At 38.7% G+C, this 16,094-nt stretch overlaps 2 protein-coding genes across 2 annotated transcripts in view; one reads left to right on the forward strand and one right to left on the reverse strand.

Moving 5' to 3' along the window:
* Positions 1–106: 106 nt before the first annotated feature.
* Positions 107–11,069, reverse strand: zgc:136439 (uncharacterized protein LOC678627 homolog). The gene is made up of 9 exons (XM_055637747.1): positions 10,961–11,069; positions 8,009–8,232; positions 7,347–7,436; positions 6,122–6,201; positions 2,507–2,622; positions 2,327–2,424; positions 2,042–2,110; positions 1,256–1,314; positions 107–1,186 (listed from the first exon to the last, which is right to left on the reverse strand). The coding sequence occupies exons 2-9, from the start codon at positions 8,198–8,200 to the stop codon at positions 1,084–1,086; spliced, it is 807 nt and encodes a 268-aa protein (XP_055493722.1). The 5' UTR covers positions 8,201–8,232; positions 10,961–11,069; the 3' UTR covers positions 107–1,083.
* A 162-nt stretch (positions 11,070–11,231) lies between these two features.
* The window catches only part of ankar (ankyrin and armadillo repeat containing), a 99,007-nt gene continuing 94,144 nt past the window's right edge, over positions 11,232–16,094 (forward strand). The window contains exons 1-2 of the mRNA XM_055637748.1: positions 11,232–12,914; positions 14,714–15,323. Coding sequence (XP_055493723.1) covers positions 12,912–12,914; positions 14,714–15,323 — 613 coding nt within the window. The 5' untranslated portion in view covers positions 11,232–12,911. The remainder of the gene's footprint in view (positions 12,915–14,713; positions 15,324–16,094) is intronic.

The raw sequence follows: 16,094 nt of genomic DNA on the forward strand, positions 1-16,094 counted from the left end.
AGGCATTGCTAGCTCCTTCATGCTGTCATCAAAAGTATATCAATTAGTAAATATTGCAACAATATGGGTTTTTGGAAATGAAAACAAATGACTTATTATTTTCAAGTTGTTTTGCATCTATTAGTTTCCTTTAATTTCACATGGATACTAAAAGGTAAGAAAGCAGAGCATAAATATTGTACCATTTTATTTGATCTAAAAAATTACATGAGATCTGGCACCTGCCAGACTGGCACAAATATATTAAACATTGCAAACTACAGACATACCTATTACAGTTCTCAATGTAATGATAAAGTGTTTCATTTTAATAAAACAAAGCTAAGAATTGTGAAGCAGTTATTTTAGATGTTATGGTTATGATATCAAAAATAGTTTAAATTATGTCGACATCTCAAATCTAGAGATTTTCCAGTCAATTCCACTTAAAGAATTTGCAAATAAATATTCTGATTTTCATTTCAAATTACTTTGTAAATAATGTAACCTGTTCTAAAATAATATCAGCAATAAGTAACAATTTCAAAGCAAATTGAAAAAAAATATTGTTGCTATAACCTTATGCATATTACAAAATCTCCGAGGAAGACCATTTGAAATAAAGCAGGTTAACACTAGTTTAATGTTTCGTCCTGAGCAATATACTACTTGATGCCAATTGCCATACAAGTGATTGATGTCATTTACAAACACCTTACGGTTGCATCGTTCAAAAAGAATAAGGATTATGGAATTTTGCTTCATAAATGTTATACAAATATTATTTTAATAGCTAAGGATATCCCATTATTTAACTTTCTACCACTAATCGTCTGAAAATGAAATACACCATTTTCAATCTAACTAAAATGAGAGGATTATAACTGCATTTCTGGTTTGTATTTGCTCAAAGCAACAATAATACTTCATATTTTTTTTTAATTACTTGGAATGTGCGAAGTCTGAAGGTTTTATTAAAAATATGGTGCCAGACCATTTCTTTGTTTTTACTCTCGAGGCCTGTTAAAAAGAAATCTATCAAGAAATGGTTACCAATTTTTTTTTTTAAGCTTCACTATAATGACTAACAGGTTTCCAATCAGATTACGTATTGCAGGACTTCTGGAAATATTTTGTACATTCAGTGTACATTGGGAGATTTCCAACATCAAATCGGCCACATATCTGATGGATGAACACTGGTTTCCTGCAATACAAAAGGCAAAAGTAGTAATATGGCATGATATTTAAAAATAATTTCTTGAAGCACTCTCACCTTGAGTGGACCCAAAGTAAAAAATTTCCAGGTGCATCTCTTTCTTCCAATGGTGAATTCTATTAAAAAATAAAATTTCAATTAAGGTTTTTATTTTATAAATAGCTGAAATAAATGACTTGTATTTTGCCAAGAAATTATAAATGGTAAATGTAGTGGAAGGAAAATAGTTCATTGGGATTTTTTGGATCATTTTGTATTTTGATGTCATCAGCACATTTGATGCAAGCATATGTTTTCAATGTAGCCTCCACTATCTATGTAATCAAGACTATTTCAAATAACTAATTAGATTTGGAATATTTACTGCACATTTGAACTATGCAATGAACTTGTTTATATGAAACTGGTACATGCTCTATTATTTCAAATTAAAGAGGAAAATTTAAATAAAAATTCTGCTCAAAACTAGAATATTATTTGCATAAAACGATTAAACGCCAAATTAATAGCTAAATGATACAATTTTACTTCAATTTGATAACTGCCTGATATTTATCCAGTTATAATTACTTAAATGCTTTTCATTCTGATTTCAAGTCGTCAAGTTTATTCGTCACATAAACATACGAGATGTGCAGTGAAATGAAAAGTGGCAATGCTCGCGGACTTTGTGCAAAAAGACAAACAAACAAACAACTAAACAAACTACAAACAGAATGGAACAGAATCACATATTCTTTTACATATTAAATATTGTGGGCGGAAGGAAAAAGGGAAAAAAAACAATTTAAAAAAAAGCAGTAAAGGTACAGATTTAACATAATTTCATTAATTCCATCTCACCTGTTTGTCTTGAAGAAATTTTTCAATTAATGGAACTGTACTTTTCGAATATATGTAAAAGCACGGGCACTATGAAAAAGAAAATTAAAGTGGATAAAGAACTCGGGTCAATATTCATTTAGGCAAAATAGTATTGAATGCGCTAAATGTTGTAACCAAAAAGTCAAAGGTTAATTTAATTGCAAGAATGCCCAAGCCATGAAATAATGCTTTCGAAGTCATCTTTTCCAAAGAAAAACGATATGTGGTCAAGATATGTCCGCTTAAGAAATAGTAAAATCTTACTGCTCTGCGAGATGTCGTTTCTGTGGAATGGGGTTTTTCTTTAAATCCAGTAACCTGGAACTTTTCATTTATTTCTAAAATGCCAACCTTTCCTGTTTCTGCTGACAGAAGAAGTTATGTTAGTTTTTCTCAAAGATCAGTTCAAGAAAGAAACAATCTGCAATAAATTTTTGTGTTGACCTTCATCTTTGCATAGGTATGATAAAACTAAATTGCTTTCGCAGTTAATATTCTGCAGCTCATCAAATTTTGCAAGGATATCCGAAAGACTGAAGTCCTCGTAGAACAATGTATCTCTGTGAAAAATAAGGAGACAATGTGAAAACCAGACCAACCTATTAAACATGCAGTGAATTATTGCAGTTTTTTTTCTCATCTCCAACCAAGTACAGGTCCACCACCGATTTTCCGGCAATTTATGGTTTGCCACCTCGTTTAATCTAGACTACCTTACGAGCATTGCACGCTCTGTTTAAGAGTTAATTGTTTACTTTTTTTGTTAATTGTTATTTCTTTATTATTGTTTATAGCAGTCTATGGTGCTTTAGAGACATGGCAGGGGTTGAATTAGTGGGTCAGAGGTGCATTGTTTTATTATTATTACATGATCTCTGTTGGTCCGGCAAAATGGATAATTCGGCAAGGCTCTGGAACCAATGGTATTGGAAAATCGGTGGTGTACCTAGAAACATAGAAACATAGAAATTAGGTGCAGGAGTAGGCCATTCGGCCCTTCGAGCCTGCACCGCCATTCAATATGATCATGGCTGATCATCCAACTCAGTATCCCGTACCTGCCTTCTCTCCCTACCCCCTGATCCCCTTAGCTACAAGGGCCACATCTAACTCCCTCTTAAATATACCCAATGAACTGGCCTCAACTACCCTCTGTCGCAGAGAGTTCAAGAGATTCACCACTCTCTGCGTGAAAAAAATTCTCCATTTCATCTCGGTTTTTTAAAGGATTTCCCCTTTATCCTTAAGCTGTGACCCCTTGTCCTGGACTTCCAAAACATCGGGAACAATCTTCCTGCATCTAGCCTGTCCAACCCCTTAAGAATTTTGTAAGTTTCTATAAGATCCCCTCTCAATCTTCTAAATTCTAGAGAGTATAAACCAAGTCTATCCAGTCTTTCTTCATAAGACAGTCCTGACATCCCAGGAATCAGTCAGTCTGGTGAACCGTCTCTGCACTCCCTCTATGGCAATAATGTCCTTCCTCAGATTTGGAGACCAAAACTGTACGCAATACTCCAGGTGTGGTCTCACCAAGACCCTGTACAACTGCAGTAGAACCTCTCTGCTCCTATACTCAAATCCTTTTGCAATGAAAGCTAACATACCATTCGTTTTCTTTACTGCCTGCTGCACCTGCATGCCTACCTTCAATGACTGGTGTACCATGACACCCAGGTCTCGCTGCATCTCCCCCTTTCCCAATCGGCCACCATTTAGATAATAGTCTGCTTTCCTGTTTTTGCCACCAAAATGGATAACCTCACATTTATCCACATTATACTGCATCTGCCAAACATTTGCCCACTCACCCAGCCTATCCAAGTCACCCTGCAGTCTCCTAGCATCCTCCTCACAGCTAACACTGCCCCCCAGCTTAGTGTCATCCGCAAACTTGGAGATATTGCCTTCAATTCCCTCATCCAGATCATTAATATATATTGTAAATAGCTGGGGTCCCAGTACTGAGCCTTGGGGTACCCCACTAGTCACTGCCTGCCATTGTGAAAAGGACCCGTTTACTCCTACTCTTTGCTTCCTGTTTGCCAGCCAGTTCTCTATCCACATCAATACTGAACCCCCAATGCCTTGTGCCTGTATAACTATTCCACAACTCTACTCCCCTTTTCGCATATTTCAACTTAAGTTAAATTCTCTGATCTTGACCAAGATTTGTTATCCATACCTTAATTGGTTTCTAGTCCCTTAGATGCTCCAAATGAAAATTATTGACTTTGCATGTAGAATCTTTCAATGTCCTCTTTCTTTTCTTTCTCTAATCTGTCCAACTCCACCCCCTCTCACCCCACCCCTCCTCTCCAGTTCCTCCATTTCAGTTCCCTCTTCATTTTCAAAACCTATCTTTGATCAAGCTTTTCGTGGCATCCAAAGCGTTGCTATGATCCATTTGTTTCATTAATCCCCTTAACAACATCTACTTTCATGCATATTGTCGAAATGTTTAAGATTCCTTTTTATTTTATTCCTTTATCAGGATGTGGGTATCACTGACTGGGCCAGCATATATTGCTCATCCTTAATTACCCTTAGAAAGGTGGTGGTGGACCACTTGCAATCTACTACCTCCAGACAAATGATAGATTGGAAATTCCAGAATTTAAATCAGTGTCAAAAACAGCCGGCTAATATGTTTCCAAAGAGGATCTCTTCTTGCGTATGGCGTGCACAGCCTAAAGTTGTGGAACAACTTGTTTTATTTGATCTTATTTGATTGTGCACACCAGGTTGATTGCATTCGTCGAAACAGGGCGGACCACGTGAAGATTGCAATCTCCCACCCCACCAAAGAGGATTAGATCAAGCAAAGAAAAATGGATGGTAACGTTTTGATGAAAAGGGAAGATAAAATTGTGATAGTAATGATCCATTATGATAGTAATGGATGTCTAAGTAATATTTGCATAGGTTAAGCAGATTCCACCCGTCATAAAGCTATACAGCATAGAAACAGGCCCTTTGGCCCAACCTGTCTATGCTAACCAACATAGTCTGAGCTGGACCCAACTGCCCATATTCCTCAACCTTTTCTACCAATGTACCTGTTCAAATGTCTTGGGGGAGTCCAGAACCAGGGGCCATGGTTTAAGAATAAGGGGTAAGGCATTTAGAACGGAGATGAGGAAACACTTTTTCACACAGGGTTGTGAGTCTGTGGAACACTTTGCCGCAGAGGGCAGTGGAGGCCGGTTCTCTGGATACTTTCAAGAGTGAGCTTGATAGGGCTCTTAAAGATAGCGGAGTCAGGGGATATGGGGAGATGGCAGGAACGGGGTATTGATTGGGGATGATCAGTCATGATCACATTGAATGGTGGTGCTAACTCGAAGGGCCGGTTGGCCTACTCCTGCACCTATTGTTTATAATCTTTTAAACAAATTATACCAGCCTTTACAGCTTCCTCTGGCAGCTTGTTCGATATACCCACCACTTCTGCATGGAAAAAAGTTATCCCTCAGCTCCCTTTTAAATCTTTGATAACCCTTTTCATGTCTACTATGCCATAAATGTTGTTGTCATCTGTAAACATACTAACCGCATTGACAACATTGTTAATATAGCTGACTAACAATAATGGTTCCAGCACTGATCCATGTGGCACACCACCAGCCATAGGCCTCCAATCTGAATAACAGCCCTCCACTAACACCCTCTAACATACAACCATAGTCATACAGCATGGAAACAGGCCCTTCTGTCCATGCCGACCAAGCTGCCACATCTACACCAGTCCACCTGCCACGTTTGGCGTATATGCCTCTAAACCTTTCCTCTATACCAAAATAAATGGTATAAAACAAACTAGAGTTTTATAATCAGCTTTTTGTTTCATTGAATTGTTTATCACAGGCTACTGGTGTTGTTAGCTAATGCAATATAATAATGACAGCAATAGGATCATTCATTTTAAATTTTAGGATACTCTGCAAGAAGCATGTGTGTATATGTTAAATTAAAATCAATGCCAAATATATATATGAAGTAATTTAGCTTGTTTTAAAACTTTAATGCCTAATCAATATATTCTTCATTGTTGCTTACCCGCCTAAGACCAATATATGATCTATGATGTTAAATTGAGTAATGACCAGCTGAAGACAAGCAATCGCACCCAAACGTTCCTATGAATAAAATAAGCTAATTAAAAAAAAAAAATTGACAGGATAACTTTTTCTTAAATTTGTAAATTGTAAAGGGTTTATACAATATAAGATTTTAACAAACAATGTTACATACTTTAGCTTATAAATGAAAATCATATGTCTGAAGAAGGGTTTTGACCCGAAACATTGCCTATTTATTTCGCTCCATAGATGTTGCCTCACCCGCTGAGTTTCTCCAGCACTTTTGTCTACCATAATATAAAGACATTTCTTTCCTTGGAACTTTAAGAAAAAAGTTACTTTCAGAACTGAGATATGCTAAATTCATTTTGACCTGTATTTAAAATTTGCAGAAATTCAGTGCAATGGAATGAGCCCAAGACTATTATTAGCCATTATTCTAACTTCAGTCAGAATAATAATTGCTAATCAAAAATATATATTTAAGGTAAGTTCACAACTACTACATTTGATAAGGTAAATGTACGGTCTATACTCCCCTAGTTTGAGTATCTGGAATCAGGGTCCTGTCTCAAGATAAGGGGATAGCCATTCAGAATGAGAGATGAGAAAAAATAACTGCTTAAAGGGGAGTGAGCCTTCGGAGGGCTGGGGAGTGCTGAACACTTAAGATGTTATCATTGCATGTTTAAGGTAGAACTGGATATATTTTGAGATATCGTGGAATTAAATTAGAACATAAAAGTAGCACTTAAGTAGAACACTGCAATCTTATTGGATAGAGGAGCAGTCAAACTTATTTTGTAGGCATGAACTGAGATATGGGTAGTAAGCTCCAGCATTTAAAACTGGCTCTGGGACATTAATAATACATTTGACATAATCTATACATCTGAATTTGTTACAATTTTCTAATGGTCTCATCATGCATTATCTTTACTCTATACAAAAAGAGAATTAAATTTGAAAATTAATTAATAATTGCATTTAAAACTCACCTTAATTATCATCATTACTGATAAATATTATTTGAATGTATTTTTCACTTTTACAAAGGAATTAAAGTGAGACAATTATCACTTGAATGTTTCATATTCTTAAATGTCAGAAAAGTGTTTGCAATTTCTATAGGCGATCCAATGTTTTTGAAAGACAGCAGTTCCATATCATTGAATATTTTGGCTTTAGTGGAGTATACACACCTCATTGCTTCTTGTTCCATCGTTTACAACTTTAACTTGTTGGAACTCCTTTGCCCAATCTTCAAAATGTCCATAATAGAGATCATTTGTCTGCAAAGGTTATCAGCAATAAAGAACATAGCTGTAGGAATTTATATACATTATTCAATAAGATTAACAGAATAAAAAATTGATCCTAAATAAGTCATCCCTAATTTTCCTCAGAGAAAAATCTGGCCTTTTTTGACTCCCTTTATATTATATGTGGGCCCTAACTTGCATTTAATATTAATGTAAACCTTACTGCATTCTATTCCCCTTTTATGGAGCCAAATATGCTGTTTAGCGGCTTTTCTAGAATCCTACCATCATCAAAGGTTTCACACAGGCTTCATGTTGCGGTACCTCTTAAAATTGTGCAAATCTGCTAATATAGTTCTTTTTCATGCTTTCACCAACGTGCATCCAGACGTTTTTCTGCAGTAGACGTGCATCAGCAATCTCTTCAAACCCATATGATCAATCATGTTACTATTTTACCTGATGCTTGCTACATTTATAAGTTTTGCGACATCTACAAATGTTAAAATTATGTCCTGCGTAGTCGGGTATTAATTGTAGCTAAACATTTGTAGTCCAAACAAATATCATTTTTTTCAGAAAAGATCAAAATGTAGACGTACGATAACATAAACTACATCAATCGAATCAATCTTGTTTATTGTTGTCATCCAATGACTGATAAGTGGCTGATGTCCTACTGGTAGAAGGGGCTTAGGGATACCATGAAGATGCTTGAAATCTCCACTCTTATCATTTTGTAGATCACGATTCAACCTTGTGCCATAGCCAGCAGCGAGAATAATAGCCTTCATGGTATCTGCACAATGTATTCTGCTGTTTAAACCTGCAGTCAAGAGGGTCAAGTGTGTTTAAATGATATATGTACAAATAACAGGACAGTGAAATTCTTACTTGCAGCAGCATAACAGATCAGTAAACATAATTTGCATAGATAATATATAATAAACAAAAATTCAATAAATCAATAACCCAAATGCCAGCGCAAAAAACCCCAACCCAAAGCCCTTAGTAAAACCAGGGAGTCCATAGTTCATGATAGAGATTAGTGTTATGTAGTATTAGTGCTTGATCCTTATTGGGAAGTAGCTATTCTTGAACCTGGAGGTTATAGTTTTCAAATTCCTGTACCTTCTTCCCAATGATGGGAGTGAAATCAGCATTCTGCGATGTCACTAATATTTTAAGCAATGCACATATTTACAAAAAGGTTTGAGGTTTTTTTTATTCTATAGATATTTCTGATTCATCTGATTTATGAAATGCAAAATGAAATTGCTCAGTCCTTCAACACCACGCCGCAGTTATCACACTGCGTGGAAATTGTCCTGCTCCTGGTGACATTCTAGGATCGTAGCTAGGAAATAGTGTGCATGTGTCAGGAACTGCTATCAAAACATTCATTCACAGGACAGTTTCACCAACAAAACATTATCAATGTACGGAGTAGCTTGCTGAGGCATTTCACAGGGCCAATGGGTCCCAACCTGAAACATCACCTAACCATGTTTTCCAGATATGCTGATTAACCCACTGAGTTACTACAGCACTTCATGTATTTGTTAACTAGCATTTGCACTTTGTGTGTCTCCATTTTACTGATCCACTGCAAAATCTTCTCAAAGTATGCCTTTGTTGAAGAGGTTCTCTAACAGGAGTTCTCTAAGACCCTATCTCACTGCCCTCCTCTGTGATTCCTGCTGTGGGTCCCAATGCGAAATGTTGCCTATCCATGTTTTCCAGAGATGGTGCCTGATCCGTTGAGTTACTCCAGCACTTTGTGCCTTATTTTTAAAACAGCCAATGATACCGGAGGGTCCGGGGTCACTGATTACCAGAGCATAGTGGGGAGATGAGCGAGACAACTTCCTTCCCTAAAATATGTTAGTGAGCTAAATTAGTTTTTTGAGTTCTGATCATTGTGCTGGGTAGAGCATTTTATTCCTGATGCAATGTCAATTCGTCAGCTGTCCTGGCACGAATTGAACTGGCGTCTCACGCAGTGAAAAGGCAGCAACTCACCTTTGGGCAAGATAACTGTGGCAGAAGGGATTGCAATGGCACAGGGAGTTTGCCAACGGGATTGCAATGGCACAAGGATCTTGAAGGTGAAATTCAGATTCAGATTCAATTTTAATTGTCATTGTCAGTGTACAGTATTCCACCTTCAAGATCCTTGCAATGGAACAAGGATCTTGAAGGTGGAATTGCAATGGAACAGGGTCCTGGAGATGGGGTTGCATTGGAATGGGATGCTTGAAAGTGTTTGCAATGGAATGGGTTTCTTGAAGGTGGGATTGCAATAAAATGGGGTTGTAATGGCACAGGGAGCTTTAAGATGGTTGCAATGGAACAGGGTTCTGGAGATGGGATTGCAATGGAATAGATGCAACACTTGTCCCTTTACCTCCCCCCTCGACTCCGTTCAAGGACCCAAGCAATCGTTCCAGGTGCGACAGAGGTTTACCTGCATCTCTTCCAACCTCATCTATTGCGTCCGCTGCTCTAGATGTCAGCAGATCTATATCGGTGAGACCAAGCGGAGGTTGGGCGATCGTTTCGCCGAACACCTCCGCTCGGTCCGCAATAACCAAGCTGACCTCCCGGTGGCTCAGCACTTCAACTCCCCCTCCCACTCCGTCTCCGACCTCTCTGTCCTGGGTCTCCTCCATGGCCACAGCGAGCAGCACCGGAAATTGGAGGAACAGCACCTCATATTCCGTTTGGGGAGTCTGCATCCTGGGGGCATGAACATCGAATTCTCCCAATTTTGTTAGTCCTTGCTGTCTCCTCCCCTTCCTCAGTCCCCCTGCTGTCTCCTCCCATTCCCCAGCCTTCGGGCTCCTCCTCCTTTTTCCTTTCTTGTCCCGCCCACCCCAGATCAGTCTGAAGAAGGGTTTCGGCCCGAAACGTTGCCTATTTCCTTCACTCCATAGATGCTGCTGCACCCGCTGAGTTTCTCCAGCTTTTTTGTGTAACCTTGCAATGGAATAGGATGCTCGAAGATGGTTGCAATGGAATGGGGTTCTTGAAGAGATTGCAATAAAATAAGATGCTTGAAATGGGATTGCAATGCTACAGGGAGCTTGAAGATGGTTGCAATGGAACAGGGTGCCGGAGATGAGGTTGCGGTGGAATAGGATGCTTGATGGTGGGATTGCAATAAAACAGGATGCTTGAAAGTGGTCCAGGGAGCTTGAAAGTGGGATTGTAACAGTACAGGGCGGTTGAAAATGGTTGCAAAGTAGCAGGGTGCTGGAGATGAGACTGCAATGGAACAGGGTGTTGACGGAGGGAGGGAGCAGTAGCAGACTACTGAGAATAATAAACTCTGAAGAAGGGTCTCGACCCGAAACGTCACCATTCCTTCTCTCCAGAGATGCTGCCTGTCCCGCTGAGTTACTCCAGCATTTTGTGTCTACCATTGATTTAAACCAGCATCTGCAGTTCTTTCCTAATCAGAATAAACTCGGAGTTTGCGGATGGTGTAAGGAGGGTCGGACGGGTGAGAATGGGAGCCCCGGGCCCTGGGAACCGCAGCGACATTTATTTACCTTCCAGCCGCCGGTGGACGGGCCCTGGTGAGCAAAGATGAGGCGCTGGTGAGCAGCCGGAAGCGGCAGAGCCGAGGCTGACAGCGGCGGGCGGGGCTAGGCCGCGTTGCCATGGGGACGCGGGAGGAGCGGCCAGGCAGAGGTGGAGCGGGTATGGCCGACGGCACCAGCACACGGTCCTCACCCTAACAACTGCAGCACCGCGGACCAGTGCCTCCCTCAGCTCCAGGGACAGTTCACTAACTCAGTATTAACTTCTCTCCGCATCAGCCGAGCACTTTCCCACCAGCATAACTCCAATAGCTTCAGATACAGCCGGCTTTGCTGCAGTAACTGAGATAGGCCTCTCTCATTGCTCTTGTTCCAGCAACTAAGATAGACCTCTCTCATTGCTCCGGTAACTAAGATAGACCTCTCTTTGCTCCAATAACCAAGATAGTCCTCTCTCATTGCTCCAGTAACTAAGATAGTTCTCTCTAATTGCTCTAGTATCTAAGATAATCCTCTCATTGCGCCAGTAACTAAGATAGATTTTCTCTTTCCTCCAGTAACTAAAATAGACTTCTCTCATTGCTCCAGTATCTAAGGATAGACCTCTCCCATTCCTCCAGTAACCAAGATAGACCCCTCTCATTGCTCGTGCTAAGATATTCCTCCAATAACTACGATCGTCCTCTCTCAATGCTCCAGTAACTAAGATCAACCTCTCTCATTGCTCCGGTAACTAAGATAGACCTCTCATTGCTCCAATAAATAAGATAGCCCTCTCTCATTGCTCCAGTAAATAAGATAGCCCTCTCTAACTGCTCCAGTATCTAAGATAGTCCTCTCATTGCACCAGTAACTAAGATAGACCTCTCTCATTCCTCCAGTACCTGCTTGTCTCTATCCTCCCTTCCCTCAGTGGCAATCGTCCAACTGCAGCCACAGTCTGTCACTTTCATCAGTATAATTGAGGCTTTTTAATAATAGTCACGTAGTTTAACCCAACTAACTTTAATTACAGTTTCCAAACCTCAAAGGCAGTCTAACAACTTCATTGGTGGTCTGTCAGCTGCAAAGACAGTCTGTCTTACTCAGTAAACAGCATACCAACTTAAATGGCAGTCTACAAATTTTGGTCCACTACATCTAACAATCCCTCTGCAGAGGAATATTCTGCTAACCTTGGAATAATTCTATCAATGTTCCAACTCCATTTTAGTGACAGTTGCAGATTCTTAACTAGCAACATCAGTACCAATTTGCCATTTTCAATAACATTTTACCTTCAACAGAACTCCACGTTTTAGCTTCCTATATTTTCTGGCAGTCTCTACTAATATTTTACATGCCTTTACATTTCTAACAGTATCATCAAGAATTTACAAACCTCCAATTCTTTATCAGCCTCAGTATTGCTCCATCAGCTTCAATAACAAGATAATTCTCAGCAGTTGTGTTCCCCTCAGTAACATTATTAACCTCAGCAGAAATCCTCTGTCCTTTATTGATGCTACCAACTTTAACCCTTTTCAGTTACTGTTGTCACCATTATTGCATCTGCTACACTAGGATTCGCCTAACTTCAGGGCTTCTCCATCCGCATAGGTGTTCTACTAAGCTTAGCAATGCTCTGCCAAACTTACCAGGACCTTAGCTTTGAGTGAAATCTATCAGTCACAGGAACACATTGCCAACCTCAACAGCATTTAACCAATAGCGCAAATTTAGTTAACACTCAGTAAGGGCTTTGGTTCTTGTTCTTAAAGTTAATCAGAACTGTGAATGAGCAAATATATTTTGTTTTATCTGCATATTAATACACCCATAATTTTATGACGTGAGTGTTGTTACACCTTACTAATTGATCTATCTTGACAGATTGACTCTTAATGCATGCATAACAAAGTAAGTTTCATTATCAACTCCCAAGAAGCTATCAATTGAAGTGCCATTTTTATGAGCTACAATGGTATGTATTTTGCTACAATGTTAAAAAAAACAATATTTATGAACTATGCTAACATAGACTGGATGGGCCATACAGCTTCCTGTGCTGTAACAAGTCTAAGATTTGAATATGACACTGTGCAGTTTGAGCAATTAGCTTTTTTTATTCTGTTCAGGATTTTGTTCCGTAGTAATAACCATAGATCTAATTAGCTGACAAAGTTTAACAAAGAGCCACATTTAATTTCTCTGTACATTGTTGTTATTTTCAAATGCAGAATTTGTAGTTTTTCAAGTTATTTGTAGAATTTAGTTATTGTTGAGGAACATTAAATACTACAAGAACCAGAATGTTAGAAGCGCACTGCAGGCCAAGCAGTAGGAGTGAGAAGATAAGCACTAATCAGAACTTGAAAGGAAAAAAAACCAAGTGTGTTAAATTGCAGAGTTGGGGAGGTGTGGGGACAACAGAGAAAATGTCTCAGAGAGCATGCAAGACTAATTTATATAGGTAACAATCACGTGAATAACTTGTTATTGAGGGATAGAGAAAATAAAATAAACAGGGAGATACCACTGCATCTGTGAAATGAGGGCAAACATACCCAACATTACTTAGTTATGGATGTCTTCAATGGAAGAATGTTAAAGACAGAATAGAGCAGAGTTGCAATGGAGGAATAAAGTGACAGTTGACTGGAAACTCTGGCTTATTCTTCCAGACTGGTATAATACACCTTTAAATATTTGTATTCAATTAATATGAAACCGTCAAGTTGATCACAAAGTTAAATTTAAGTTCAATTACTGGATCCATTGTGTCTCATATTGTCTCCTTATTACTGTACCTCTTTTTTCTCATTCTCGACTCTATGTCTTTATCTTTCTATTTTTTCTTGAGCCATTTATCATCTTTTCTGATGTGCTCATGTTTATTTGCATAGAATAGTTGAAGCCAGTAAACATTGTCACACTAGTAATGTATTAGAACTATGTCTGTTATATCATGTCATTAATGAAATAACAGAAACTGGCCTTCATGGATTTAAAACTACATTTGGCGATGCAATGCCATAGCAAGTGGCAATTATGCAATCTAAGTGCACGGCATTGTCAATTTGCAGCATGAAAACGTTGACCCATCTTCTTGTTATTCACAACATTATTGCTGAATCCTCCACATATCTGAGATCACAATCATAAACAGTTTCCATTTGTTGAATATGGCTACACAACGGAAATTAGGCTCGGCAATTTACAGTGGGCCTCACTCTGGCCATGGAGGAGGCCCAGGACAGAAAGGTTGGATTCGGAATGGGAGGGGGAGTTGAAGTGCTGAGCCACCGGGAGATCAGATTGGTTATTGCGAACTGAGCGGAGGTGTTCGGCGAAGCGATCGCCAAGCCTACGCTTGGTTTCACCGATGTAGAGCAGCTGACATCTAGATCAGCGGATGCAATAGATGAGGTTGGGCGCAATGCAGGTGAACCTCTGCCGCACCTGGAAAGATTGCTTGGGTCCTTGAATGGAGTCAAGGGGGGAGGTAAAGCGACAAGTGTAGCATTTCCTACAGTTGTAAGGGAAAGTGTCCGGAGAGGGGGTGATTCGGGTGGGAAGGGTGATGAATTGACCAGGTCATGGTCTTTATCTTTAATTGCCAATTAATACATTTTCTCGACATTTAACCTTTTATTCACAAAGGCCTATTACAAAAATCTACAGAAAATAGCAAAAATAATAATTTAGGAAATGTACGAGCAGAAAGATCACTGATAATTTATTTTAAAATGTTTTACTACTAAAGCTGAATGTTTTTTGCAGGAGGAGGTTTATAGAAAGCAGAAACATGGCAATCGGGCTACCTCTAAATTAAGGGCGAGCATTAAAATTCAAAAAGAGAATTTGGCAGCTCAAATGAATTTGAATACCAGCCTTTCCAAATATAATTTGAGTGATCAACAGGAATTGCTTGCCACGGCCACTTGCAGCTGGCTTCAGCCCACTGAAGAATTTCAGTATCCAGTAGATTTGCCCAGTGGATTGTCAAGCCAAATGAAAGACTTCAAATATCCCAATGCTGTTATTCTAGCTCCAGTGGTACAGGATGCTCCATTTAATTACAAAGAATTCCAACAAATTTTGAGGGAATTGGTGGTGGGAATTTATGTTATGAATCAAATTCCTTCTATTTATATTGATGGCAACCATGATTGCAGTTCCTCTTGCCTTCTGTCCCCTGCTTACAATGATACACTAACTGGGCAAATTTTGATAAATGTGGACTACACAATGAAAGCACTTTGGCATGGAGCGTACATGTCAAAGGAAAAAAGGATGCGATTTTCAGAAATTTGGCGCTCCCGTGTCAACATGGGCATTGATGGAACTCCGAAGGCAGAGGAAAAGACACTTACTGAATTTCGTAAAGCAGGTAATGAACATTTAGAATTGTTGAATAGAATATTTTGTCAAATAGACAAATGGGTAGCAGTAAATATTGAAATACTGTATCCTTGGTTTGGATGTATACAAGTATACATGCATACAACAGTTGTGCTACCAACATGTTAAAATAATATAGAAATGTTTTGGTTAACATACCTGTCATTTTTCAGATAGGCTGGCATTCAGCATTGCTGAATGGTTTTCTTTTGTCTGCTAGATGTGATGGAAAATGATTTTGAGAAGCAGCAGGAGCGTTGAGGACTCTGAGAACTCAGTGTTCATAGCACATTTACCACCAAATTTAAAAAAAAAATCACACTAAGAATAATCATAAGAAAGTTACTGTGGAAAAGCACAGAAACAGGAGAAGATACAGTATATTGGGGCCCAGGACAGATATAAATTTGGAGGCCTCTCCAACAACATTAAAATATGAAGATATCTAAATGCATTAGCACATAGAGCCATTTAATATCTTACACAGCGCAATAAAAATAAAATCCTAACATGCAATGTAAAAATTAACCATGCAATTTAGCCACACACATCTGAATAAAACAATTCTGCAAGCAAATAATTAATATTTGTATTTTTTAAATACGTGTTTCACAAAATACCTACACCATGGCAATGGTTGTAAGGGAATTATGGGCAATACTGATAGCCACTCAAGCAAGTTTTGATATTAAATTAGTTAAATTTTAACATTGTAAAATGATATAAATAATATTATTATTCCTAGTAAGGTAAAGGTGTC

This window comes from Leucoraja erinacea, chromosome 7 (genome assembly GCF_028641065.1).
Source record: "Leucoraja erinacea ecotype New England chromosome 7, Leri_hhj_1, whole genome shotgun sequence".
NCBI classification, from domain to species: domain Eukaryota; kingdom Metazoa; phylum Chordata; class Chondrichthyes; order Rajiformes; family Rajidae; genus Leucoraja; species Leucoraja erinaceus.

What these genes read in the sequence shown, in the direction of transcription:
- zgc:136439 (XM_055637747.1), bottom strand. Translation starts at nt 8,200, where the DNA reads ATGAAGGCTATTATTCTCGCTGCTGGCTATGGCACAAGGTTGAATCGT. An exon ending in TTGATGTAGTTTATGTTATC is followed by an intron (nt 7,437 to 8,008) that starts GTACGTCTACAT and finishes TAACCTTTGCAG; the next exon opens with ACAAATGATCTCTATTATGG. An exon ending in AAACGACATCTCGCAGAGCA is followed by an intron (nt 2,111 to 2,326) that starts GTAAGATTTTAC and finishes TCTTTTTCATAG; the next exon opens with TGCCCGTGCTTTTACATATA.